The sequence below is a fragment of the Hyperoodon ampullatus genome, assembly GCF_949752795.1.
Source record: "Hyperoodon ampullatus genome assembly, chromosome: 14".
In the NCBI taxonomy this organism is placed as follows: domain Eukaryota; kingdom Metazoa; phylum Chordata; class Mammalia; order Artiodactyla; family Ziphiidae; genus Hyperoodon; species Hyperoodon ampullatus.
Window position 1 is genome coordinate 23,671,896 of NC_136927.1, and position 11,735 is coordinate 23,683,630.

General features: G+C 63.0%; 1 protein-coding gene across 1 annotated transcript; it reads left to right on the forward strand.

Moving 5' to 3' along the window:
- Positions 1-3,418: 3,418 nt before the first annotated feature.
- On the forward strand, positions 3,419-6,405 carry NTN3 (netrin 3; the record flags this gene model as incomplete). Its single annotated transcript, XM_079719157.1, has 7 exons — positions 3,419-3,621; positions 3,867-4,840; positions 4,912-5,100; positions 5,190-5,339; positions 5,507-5,557; positions 5,686-5,760; positions 6,056-6,405. The coding sequence occupies exons 2-7, from the start codon at positions 3,913-3,915 to the stop codon at positions 6,403-6,405; spliced, it is 1,743 nt and encodes a 580-aa protein (XP_079575283.1). The 5' UTR covers positions 3,419-3,621; positions 3,867-3,912.
- Positions 6,406-11,735: the final 5,330 nt, after the last annotated feature.

The window sequence follows — 11,735 nt, forward strand, 5'->3', positions numbered from 1 at the left end:
CTCTAGCTAAGCGCAGATGGGCACCCAGAGGTTGTTGACTCAATGACCCACCTCTCCAGGGCCAGTCCTGGGCACTGGTGGTGTCCTGCGGACCTCTGTGGACACCTGGGCCTTCATGGGCAGGGAGGTGCCAGCAGATAACATGAGGGGAGAGATCTGGGTAGGTCCCAACACAAGGCACCCAGAGCAGAAAAGGGAGACCCCCTGCGAGTTAGCGCCCGCCCACCTCGATTCCATACCACGCCGGGAGGCTGCAGCGAAGAACTGTCCCCGTGGCGTCACTGCATCGCCGGCCAATCTGCTCCGACGTGGCGGGCAAGCGGGGCTGCAGGGGGCGCCCACACCCACCCGGGGCGCAGACCCCGCTTCTGCAGCATGAGCGCGGCCGAGCACCCGCCCCCGGCCGAGGCCCCTGAGCCCCACGGGGCCCTACGCTCGCTGCTCTTGGCTACCGGCGTCACGGGGGGCTCTTGGCCGCGCTGCGTCCTGTCGTTCGGCGCCGTGGTTCTGCTTGCAGGCGCCGCTGCCACGGCCATCACCTCGTTGCGCGGATCCCGCCTGGACCTGGCCCAGGGCTCGGCGCGGGCCTCGGGCTACTGGCCGCCGCCTTCCTGTGCTGGCGCGCACGGCAGCGGCGGCAGAGGGCCGGGCGCGGGGGGCGGCGGGAGCCGGGGACGCCCTGAACCCACGCGCCAAGCCCTCTCCCCTGCGAGGTCACGGCGAGCCGGCGCCTCCTCCTTCCGGATCTCGCCTGGGCCCGGCTGGCGCAGTGCCAAGCGCGTGTCGCGGAAGCCTTCTCCCCAGACGCCGTCCCCAAACCATTCTGTTCTGAACCCTCAGGATGCCCGAGCTTTGGGCACTTCGAGCCATCTCCCTCCCCTCCCCCGACTCGGCTCTCCCGCTCCCGCACCCGCCTCCGCCCATGTTGCTTTTGAGCGTTTCGCTTGGCGCGCAGAGCCGGCCTGGCTGAGCGCGGGGCTGGCGGCAGTCTGCGCGGCACGGGGGCCCTGCAGGGTATGCAGGGTCCTGGGCGGCGGCGGGCCGGGGACTTGACGTGGCTACCCTCCTCGGGGCGGGACACAGTGGGCTGTGTCCCCCTCCCCTAGCTGTCTTTCTTCCCCACTGGTTTGGAAGCCCCTCGAGGCAAAATAGGCGCTCAATAAATGTTTGTGCTATATATGAACAAGTGGTGGCTTGCAAGAGTCTGGCGGGGACAGTAGGTCCTGGGCTAAGCCGGGAGTATTTGATCAGTTGGCCTTTTAAAAGAAAGACCCCAGCTCCCTGAGACATGTCAGGACCCCCTCGGTCCCTTTTCCCCCATAGAGGTTCCTGGAGCCCCAGAGATAGCAGCTGTCACTCTGAGTGGGGGCAGGGGAGGGGAGGCCTGCAGCAGCCTGAGTTGCAGGTGGGGAACTAGAGGCTGAGCCTCTTCTAAGGTGCCAGGAAGGGGCAGGGCCAGCAGAGAGGTGTGAGGTCTGAGAGGCCCTAGTCAAGGACTGGGGACAGATGGTTGAATCCCAAGGAGCACTGAGCCTGGGTGGGGGGCTGTGAGGAAGGCCCTCCCTAACTCCCTAACTCCCGTCACACCATCTGCCAGGGCTGCCCCAGGGGCCAGAATAGAAAGCACACCTAGGGCCACTCCAGAAAAGTGGGGCAACGACGCTCTGGGCCAGGTACCTGACTGCTGACCCCGATGAACACTCTGCAGGCTGAGCCCTGGGGGCCTTCACCCACACCAGAGGCCACCAGATGTTCTGCAGACCCTACTCCCAACTCACGAGGAGGCTGTGCTGCACACAAAGCCTGCAAGGCTGGGGAGGGGGAGCTGCTCCCTGCTTTCCTCCTTCCTAGCAGGAGTCCTGAAGTCCAGCCAAGTTTTCCCTGGAGTCTTGTCTCAGGCCCCGGGGAACCACTGGCTTGGGCCTGGGCATTTCTCCCCACTGTGGCCACCTCCTTGCTTCTAACGGTCCCAGAAGGATCTATCACACCTCCCGCTCTCCCACCAGGGCTCCCCGCCATCCCAAGCATGTTTGAGGCTGATGATCAGAAGAACCTTGAAGAGAATGGTTGGGAAGTTGCTCTTTCTGAACTTGACCCATCCCAGAGCAGAACCGTGCTCCCTGCCAGCTACCTCATTCGTGCATGGCTGTTTGTTATAAGGGACACATTCTCTTTATTGGGAAGTCGAGGGACAGGCCCCAGTGGCACCTGCTTTGTGGGGTGAGGGGCCCCCTCAGCCTTCCTGTTGCTGCCAGAGAAGAAGAGAGATGCCAGCAGCCCCTCTGGCCCTCCTGGCTCAGTCTTTTCAAAGTCTCCTATTATCCTTTCAGTCCCTTCACCCCTCATCCCTGCATTTGTGCTGGTTAGGCCTGGTGAAGGGCCTGACCAGAGAGTGTCAGTCACTCCAGGTAGCCCATCAATCACCCTGTCTTCCTGCTGCTCCTTCTCCAAGGTCAAGCCCTTGTGTGTCCTCCTCTTCTCCTTCAGTATCCCCTGGGAGGCTTCTACGTCCTCCTGCTCCTCCTCTCCTAAATAGCACAAGGATTCTGCTTCTCTCCATCTTCTTATCTGTCCTTGCAGTGTCTCTGGCCCAACCGAGGGTGGCAGCCCTGCCTACACAGACACACCCATGTGGTGTCCTCCACTGACAGCTGGGCTTGGTCTGGGGTCAGCCTCCCATCTAGAACTTCAGGCCTCAGAGCTGCTCCCAGGTGGGATATATTCCCATGTTCCCTGCCCCTTTTGCATGGGGCTGACCCTTCCTGGGATGCTTTTCCTCCTCCATCAAGGAGGGACTCCAGTCTGTTGAGCTCCCCGGCTACATCCAATACCTATGTGGCTCATGAAATCCCAACAGCTTGGCAAAGTTGAATAATAGGCATCTGGCTGATGAGGAAACTGAGGCTTGGGCAGGTTAAGGAATTGAAACCACACAACTAGAAACTGGAGCAGCTTGGATTCAAAATCAGACCTGGCCCTAATCCTGGGTTCTTTTTACTACAGCAGACTGTTGCCCTGGGGACACCCCACAACCACCAGCCCAGCTTGGCTCCCTCTGTGCTGAGTGTGCCCTGTAGGGACCAAAGGGAGCATGCGGGTCCCACCTTCAGATCCAGGGCCCAGCCTGCCTGATGGGCCTGAGGGAGGAGGCAGCCAGACCCCCACCCGGCACGTGGCACAACCCCAGGAGCAGTCAAAGCCTGGAGGCAGGCCGGGGGCCGGCTGGGTGGTCCCCCACGGGCTGCCTGGCTGAGCCACCCCCTCCAGAGCCCTCCCGCCAGCACATTCCTGGCTCCCCGGCCCCTCCCCCGGCTCCAGGGCCTCCCAGCCCCCTCCCCCGCTGGCCCAGCCAGTGTCTGAATCTGCTTCTGATTCCGGCTCTGCCGACGAGGCCCCCTCCCCGGCCCCCTCCCCTCCCCTCCTTCCTTCCCGGCCCGAGCAGCCCCGCCCCCGGCTGCGCCCAGGCTTGCGCCTGCTGCGCCCCCCACCCTCTACTGGCACAGCTCACCCGCCCTCTCTGCAGCCGGGAGGAGGCGGCGGCCGGGGCGCCCCAGGCCCCGCCCGCCCTCGGCCGGTCCCGGGAGGCCGGGAGACCTGCTCGACCCGGCCCTCGGTGGGTGAGTGCGAGCGGCGGGCGGCGGGTGGGGCCTCTGCGGGCGGAGGCGCCGAGAGCGGGGGCGACGCCTGTCAACGCTCCAGGCCCAGCGGGAGGACGCGCCGACATCCCCGCTGCTCCGCTCGGCCCGGGGCGTAACGGCGGCTGCGCCCACCTCTGGGCCCTGACTGGAGCGGCCTGGGGCTCTGGTTGCTCGGCACCGCGGGCCAGCGGGCAGAGCCTCGGATCGGGCTCTCTCTCCCGAGGGCAGCGGCGTGGGCCCCCGGCCGGCTGGCTGACCCACGGCGGCTCCGGCCATGCCCGGCTGGCCCTGGGGGCTGCTGCTGGCCGCGGGCACGCTCTCGGCCGCGCTGAGCCCGGGGCCGCCGGGGCCCGCCGACCCCTGCCATGACGAGGGGGGCGCGCCCCGCGGTTGCGTGCCCGGCCTGGTGAACGCGGCCTTGGGCCGCGAGGTGCTGGCGTCCAGCACGTGCGGGCGGCCGGCCACGCGGGCCTGCGACGCTTCGGACCCGCGGCGGGCACACCCCGCCGCCCTCCTGACCTCTGCAGGGGGCACCACAAGCCCGGTGTGCTGGCGTTCGGACTCGCTGACGCAGGTGCCCCTCAACATCACCCTCACAGTGCCCCTCGGCAAGGCTTTTGAGCTGGTGTTCGTGAGCCTGCGCTTCTGCTCTGCACCCCCCACTTCAGTGGCCCTGCTCAAGTCGCAGGACCATGGCCGAAGCTGGACCCCACTGGGCTTCTTCTCCTCCCGCTGTGGCCTGGACTATGGCCGCGTGCCTGCCCCTGCCGATGGCCCAGCTGGCCTGGGACCTGAAGCCCTGTGCTTCCCTGAGCCCCAGGCCCAGCCTGATGGGGGTGGCCTTCTGGCCTTCAGCGTGCAGGACGGCAGCCCGCCAGGCCTGGATCTGGACAGCAGCCCGGTGCTCCAAGACTGGGTGACCGCCACAGACATTCAAGTAGTGCTCACAAGGCCTACTATGCTGGGGGACACAAGGGACGCCACGGCCATGGTCCCTTACTATTACTCAGCCACTGAGCTCCAGGTGGGCGGGCGCTGCAAGTGCAATGGGCATGCCTCCAGGTGCCTGCTGGACACCCAGGGCCATCTGATCTGCGACTGCCGGCATGGCACCGAGGGCCCCGACTGCGGCCGCTGCAAGCCCTTCTACTGCGACAGGCCATGGCAGCGGGCCACGGCCCGGGAAGCCCACGCCTGCCTTGGTGAGGCCTTGGAGGGTGGCCTGGGGATCTGAGACCAGGCCAGCCTGTCCCTGACTCATCCCTCCCTGCAGCTTGCTCCTGCAATGGCCATGCCCGCCGCTGCCGCTTCAACATGGAGCTGTACCGACTGTCTGGCCGCCGCAGTGGAGGTGTCTGCCTCAACTGCCGGCATAATACTGCTGGCCGGCACTGCCACTACTGCCAGGAGGGCTTCTATCGAGACCCAGGCCGTGCCCTGAGTGACCGCCGCGCTTGTAGGGGTGAGCCTGCCGCCAGCTACCTGCACACTCTCACCTTCCGGTTTCCCACATCCCTAGTGGGCTTCTGACCATCCCACTTCTATCCTCAGCCTGTGACTGTCACCCTGTTGGTGCTGCTGGCAAAACCTGCAACCAGACCACAGGCCAGTGTCCCTGCAAGGATGGCGTCACTGGCCTCACCTGCAACCGCTGTGCCCCTGGCTTCCAGCAGAGCCGCTCTCCGGTGGCACCCTGCGTTAGTGAGTGATGCTGCCCTGCTTAGACCACCTCAGCCAAGGTCAACCCAGCTCCCTGCTGCTGCCTACCTGGGCCCCGCAGATCCCCCTGACCCCTCAACTGTCCCCTGAGCCCTGCAGATTCCCTTGGCTCCCTTCAAAGGAAGGCCTTTATCCCGTCCTCTCCACAGAGACCCCTGTCCCTGGACCCACTGAGGAGAGCAGCCCTGTGGAGCCCCAGGGTGAGTGGAGGTCCCAGAGTGGGCATGTCCTTGGCTGGAGGGAGCTATGGATTCCAGGAGGGGAGGAGGAGAGGGTGGGAGAAGGAGGTGCAGATCGGTGCCAACCTCCTCCTGCGCCCTCCTCCCAGACTGCGACTTGCACTGCAAACCTGCCCGTGGCAGCTACCGCATCAGCTTGAAGAAGTTCTGCAGGAAGGACTACGGTAGGCCGCCCTCAGGCCTCCTGCCCCCGTCCTCCTCACCTTGCGCTACTTTCCCTCTGTATACCCTGACCCTCGCTGGACCCCAAGGCCATCCCCCGGCCCTCAGGTCCTCCGCTGTCGCCGGCCCCGCCCTGTCAGCCCCCGTGGCCTCTCGGTGCTCCCGCTGCGTTGTGTCCTCTTTGTGTTTCTCCTCCACCTCGCCTCCCACCCCCGCGGGCGCCCTGTCCTCCTCTGCGCGGCCCGCCCCCTCCGGGGCCCGCCCCGCCTGACCCCGCCCCTCTCGCCTCCCCCGCAGCGGTGCAGGTGGCGGTGCGCGCTCGCGGCGAGGCGCGCGGCTCCTGGACGCGCTTCCCGGTGGCCGTGCTCGCCGTGTTCCGGAGCGGCGAGGAGCGCGCGCGGCGCGGGAGCAGCGCGCTGTGGGTGCCTGCGCGGGACGCCGCCTGCGGCTGCCCGCGCCTACTACCCGACCGCAGCTACCTGCTGCTGGGGGGCGGGCCGGGGGCCGCGGCCGGGGGTCCCGAGGGCCGGGGGCCCGGGCTCAGCGCCGCCCGCGGGAGCCTCGTGTTGCCCTGGCGGGATGCGTGGACGAGGCGCCTTCGGAGGCTGCAGAGGCGCGAGCGGCGGGGGCGCTGCGGGGCAGCCTGAGCTCGCGGGCCGGGCGGGGGCCGGGCGGGGCGCTTCTCACACATCAAGGCACACGTTCATCCAGTGCATCCGCCTGCCGAGAAGTCTTTGCTCGCGTCGCGCGCGTCGCCATCTGGGCCCCCCGCCCCGACACTGCCCTGCGCCTCCCTCGGTGCCTCGAGCTCCTGCCCAGGAGGGTTGTGACGGACGCAGGGACACCCCCGCCCCAACACAGAGGGATGTGATAGCCCCAGAGAGCTGCCCCAGAGAGGCCCCCTGGGGCAGCTGTCATCCAAAGGACCTCTTGGCCCCCCCACTTTCAAGCTATCTTCCTCCTCCAAGGGACACCACGATACCCCCAGAAGGCTGTGAACCCCCTGTGGGGCCGAATACTTAGAGGCTCTGCGAACACCTCAAGGGCCTCTGTGACACAGCCCCCCGTGATGTCGTGGTTCCTCAGCGTTCCCACCTTCCTGAAAGGCACTGACACCCCCCTCAAATAGTTATGAACCCCACTTCTGATGCCAGGACCCATAGAGATCTGCGAACACCCCAAGGGCCGCTGAGACTCCACCCGCCCCCGGACTCTGTGATCCGCCAGAGAGCGCCCTGACTCCCCAAGAGGCACTGTGGCTACCACAGACGCCTGTGGACCCCCATGGAGCTCGGTGACACTGGCTCCCCCGCCCCCTGTCAGAACACGCAGAGGGCGCTATGACTCCTCCCCCAACGAGGACGGCGGCCTCTGGTTCCCGTCTGTCCCGCAGGTCACCTCTGCCTGTCCTGTCTCTGCCGGCTGGGCGTCCGTGTCCCTGTCCCCCGCTGTGTTCAGCCTCTGTTTTGCCCCGTGGTGTCCCTGTCTCTTGTCTCCGTCTGGCTGTCTTTCTCGGCCTCGGCCTCAGGACTCCTCCACCCAGGTCCCACCCGGAGGCCCCCCCTGCACTCCTCCGCCCGCTCGGGACCGGACGTCGTGCCCACGCGGGCGAGCGTTCCCAGGTCTACGCGTAACCCGGCGCGGCAGCGACTCCGGCGGGCACCCCTGCCGACTCCCGATGCCCCAGCCTTGCCCACAGCTGGGCCTGGCAGCCACCCGCCCTCTCGCGCGCGCCCCCTCGCCTCTCATCGGGACGCGTGCTGAGCCGGCGCATGCTCCTGCCGCCTCGCCTCGGGGCGTCAGCGCGCATGCCCGGATCCCGCTGCCCCAGAGACCCGCGGGCGCCGCGGGTGGGCAGCCGGCGGCGCGTCTCGGCGGGGGCGGGGCCGCGTGCGCGCGTGCGCAGAAAGGCCGACGCTCGGTAGCTCAGTTAGCTGAGGAGAAAGCGGCGCGGCGCGGCGCGGCGCGGCGCCGGGAGGTGGGTTCTAGGCCAGCGCGGCGGGCAGAGGTAGGTGCACGACGGCGTGGGCGGGGGCGTGACGGCCCGGCGCGGGGGCCGCGGGGTCGGGTGGCCGACTGTCACCGCGTCCCGGGCGTGCTGACGGAGGGGGCGTGGGGGCCTGGCTGCAGGGCCTCCGTCCGAGCGGGGCGCGGGGGCCGGCCGCGGCGCGGGTGGCGGTTCCGCGGCCCGCGCGCCCGGGGCCCGCGGCCGTCCGCCGGGCACTGCCCGCCGCCGCCGGCGCTGCCCCGCGGCCCGAGCGCCGGGCAGGGCGCGACGTGGGTCCGGAGCTGACCTCGGCCCCGCGGGACACCCACCCCGGGGGTCGCGCCGGCGCCCCTCACCAGACGCTGTCGGCGCTCCGGCCGGCTCCGGGCGAGGCGGCGGTGGGAAGAGCTGGCTCTGTGTCACTCCTTCCTCGGGCGCTTTCGGTCTCTGCGGGGTAGGAGATCCTCTTCTGGACTCGAAATTGCAACAGATTCTCTGATAACGTTCTGTCTTCGAAGACCTGCAGCTGCTCCCGTCCTGGTCCTACGCTTGCCCCAGGATGACACGCCGCCCACCTGCCACCTAGGTATCTACTCAGCCTCTAAGCCCTGTCCGGCGGGTGCCTCCTGGGGTGGCCGCTGTGCCAGGCGGCAGCTGTCCGCCAGGCTGTGCTGGGGACGGAAGCGTTTCCACAGGGCCCCTGGGCGCTGTGCTCTCTGAGCCTTGAGTAAGCACAGCTGGAGGTCGGGCGCCCCTGGGCGCTGTGCTTTCTGAGCCTTGAGTAAGCACAGCTGGAGGTTGGGGATGGGCTGCACTCGGTCAAGGTCCTCTTCTGGCAAGGGCGCTGGTGGCCTGGTGGCCTTACTCGGTAGGGAACAGACGAGCGGTGGGCTTCCTGGATTACCACTTGCTGGGCTGACACTAAAGGCCAGAGGCTGAAGACCACCTGGGCAGTGCGGAGGCGTGGGTCAGCTGTTAAGATAGCGATGTGCCTGGGAGGCACAGACCTGGTGGCCGATGTGGCTGTGGTTGTGATGCTGGTGCTGAGGTCTTTACCCAGCTGCTTATTCCTAGTGAGGAGTTTGCCTGCCTTTCCAGGGCCAGTAGAAGGACTTGAAGGTGGTTTTCCTTAGTTCTGTGTGTGTTTGCTCCCAGGTCTGCAGGAACATCTAGGCAATTACAGGGGGGAAAAAATCCCATTATTCATCAGATACAGCGGTTTATCCTACTTGAGGCCGAGGGCTCCGTTCCGTCTTCACTTTCTAGCCCCAGCACACAGTAGCCACCTGTAAACATTTACTTAATTGCCTTGAAGACAGGTGTGCTGTTTTTTTCTTTTTAAGGGATACAGGGTTGGAGAAACAAACCCAGGTAAGAAAAGATCAAGAAATCTCTCAGAGGTTTTACAGTTTCCATTTCTAGCCAGTGGTACAACCCCCACATATGCATCCTTTTATTCTGAAGGTTGGTCCTCATTTAGTCTTCTCAGCCCTCAGGTAAAGCCTGTATGAGAAGTGCTTATCCAGCAGCGAGTGCCCTGTTTAGAAGCTCACCTCTCCCTATGAACAGGGCTGGAGCCACGTCGCATTCATCTTTGCTCCCCCATTGTTTCATATGGAATGGGCCAGGGGTTCTCCCTGAATGGTTGTTGAAATGAACCAAGGTGCTAAAACTAATGCAGTGGTTTTCATCTGGATGAAGGGTGACCTTCAGGGGATGTAGAAGTAATCTAGTAATCTAGGCAGGTTTTTCATAATAACAAAATTCACCCCCTGAATTTGCAAGTTCACCTGCTGGTGAGCCATGCTAGCTGTCGCTGACCACACCTGCCAGGACTGTCAGCAGGCCAAGTGACCTTGGGCATGCAGTGTTGCGCCTAATTCTCATTACAGTCTGAGCCAATCTCAGAAGTCATATTTAAGTGTTTGCTTTTAGATGGTTTCTGGTTTGAAGTACATAAGGACAATGAAGCAGGTTATAAAAAAGCACTTAATATTTACCCTGTTCAATGTTTTACCTGTTTGAGCATAGCTTCTCTGTTATGACAACTCTGTGCAGGGAAGAAAAAAGGCCTTCTCAACTCAAAGCAGCAGTTTCAGTGGCTGTTTCAAGTGTCACTTTCCAAATGGAGATAATATCAGAGAAACAACACCTTGGGCTTTTCACTAAGGACCAACCTAAATTCATTATTTGATGATTTTTGTTATTCTTTCAGTGCAAGTTTATCCAAATCATACTTCACATGATGAGGATTTGTGCCCGGTATTCTGTGGCTACAAGTTGAGTGAGCCTGTGCCCTTGAAGAGCTTAGGGTACAGTGAGGAAACGGGCCAGTGAACTGTGGCACTGCGGTCGGCGCTCTCACAGAGGCAGACGGAGCTTGCTATGGGCCCAGAGGGGTGGAGTCCAGCTGGCCTTTAGTGGGGGCTCCTGAGAAGGGCTCGAATTAAATTTTGAAGAATGGGGCATTCCCTGGTGGTCCAGTGGTTAAGGCTTCACGCTCTCATTGCCAAGGGCATGGGTTCAATCCCTGGTCAGGGAACTAAGATCCCACAAGCCTCGCGGTGGGGTCAAAAAAAAAAAAAAAAATATATATATATATATTTTTTTGAAGAACGAATGGGAGTGGCAGGACCACATGAGGGAATGAGACTTCCAGGCCAAGGGACGGTGTGTGAAGTACAGGAATATAGCTCCCACCCACCGGCTGTTGCGAGAAGGGCAGTGGGTAGCTCCGGTGGTTGGGGTGAGGAGAGGGAGATGAAGTTAAGGAGCTAGGCTGGTGGCAGTCAGGAGAGGCCTTGAGTACCAGTCCCGAGTTTGCATTTTACCCTGAGAGTGGTGGGGAGCCGCTAAGGGATCTCGGGTTTGTGAGTGACTGGTCAGATTGTGCCCTCATGGGTGACCAGGCAGTGGTGGCCAGGGTGGGTTGGTGAAGTCCTGCACTGAGGGCGGTTAACAGAACACGGGGATATACCTAGCGGGACAAAAGGCCCAGCACCAAGGAAGGGCAGTGGGGACAGAAAAGAGAGCAAGACCTTGAGACAGGTGGCTGCGGGGATGGGAAGGACCAGAGATAAAGGAGGACTTAGGGAACATTCCAAGGTTGGGTGACTGGCAGCTGGTAAGGCCGTGCCACACAGAGTGTGCTGGAAGGGACAGGCCTGGGAGTGGGTGATGATTTGTGGTGTGGAGATGTTGAGCTGAGGGTCAGTAAGAATTCCTGGATAGAGATTGGTCTGGAGCCAAGGAGAGCAAACACAGAAGTGTTCTGGGCACTACTTCCTGTGTGGCACTGAAGCCAGGGAGTGGGGTGGTGTGGAGTGAGAAAATGAAGACTGAACCCTGGAGATGCCTGATGTTTCATGTCTGTAGAGCAGAGTAGATAAGGTAACAAAAATCAGATTAATGATCTCTTGCCTTTTGTGGGGACGGGGGCAGGATAGTGGGCTTTTTGTTTCTGTCCTAGAGCCCCTGTTTGTTGGTTAAACAGCAAAATGTAAGATACTAAAGATGCAAAATCACATGATTGATTCCCGGGGCTTCCTGTCACATGTGTGTTTATTTGCCTTTTGGGAAACTTCCAGATTGTCACTCATCTCAAAGGACCTCATTCCCCTCCAGCCCGACGGTTGGTCCTCTCAGAGCGTCCTCACAATTAGATCTCTGAAAAAAGGCCTTCTCAGACCCAGAGATAGATCCAAGGTTGCAGAATTCTCTGGGTCCTGTCTCTCTCCTTCCAGGACCCCAGTTTCTGTATAGTGCATCAGCATTAGCAGCAGGTGGGACCTTGGAAAGACTCTTGAAGATACAGAGGCCAAGTGTATAGTGCCCCCTCCGTAATCCTTCCCCCCTGCTGAGGGGCCACACGGGAGAGGGTGAGGAAAGGCAAAAGGAGTCCCTCTTTACCCAAAGGAGCCGCATGGCCCCCAGGGCTGTCCCGGCCTCTGGATAAGTGCTGTTAGCAGTTATCTTCGTCTCTTAGGGAAC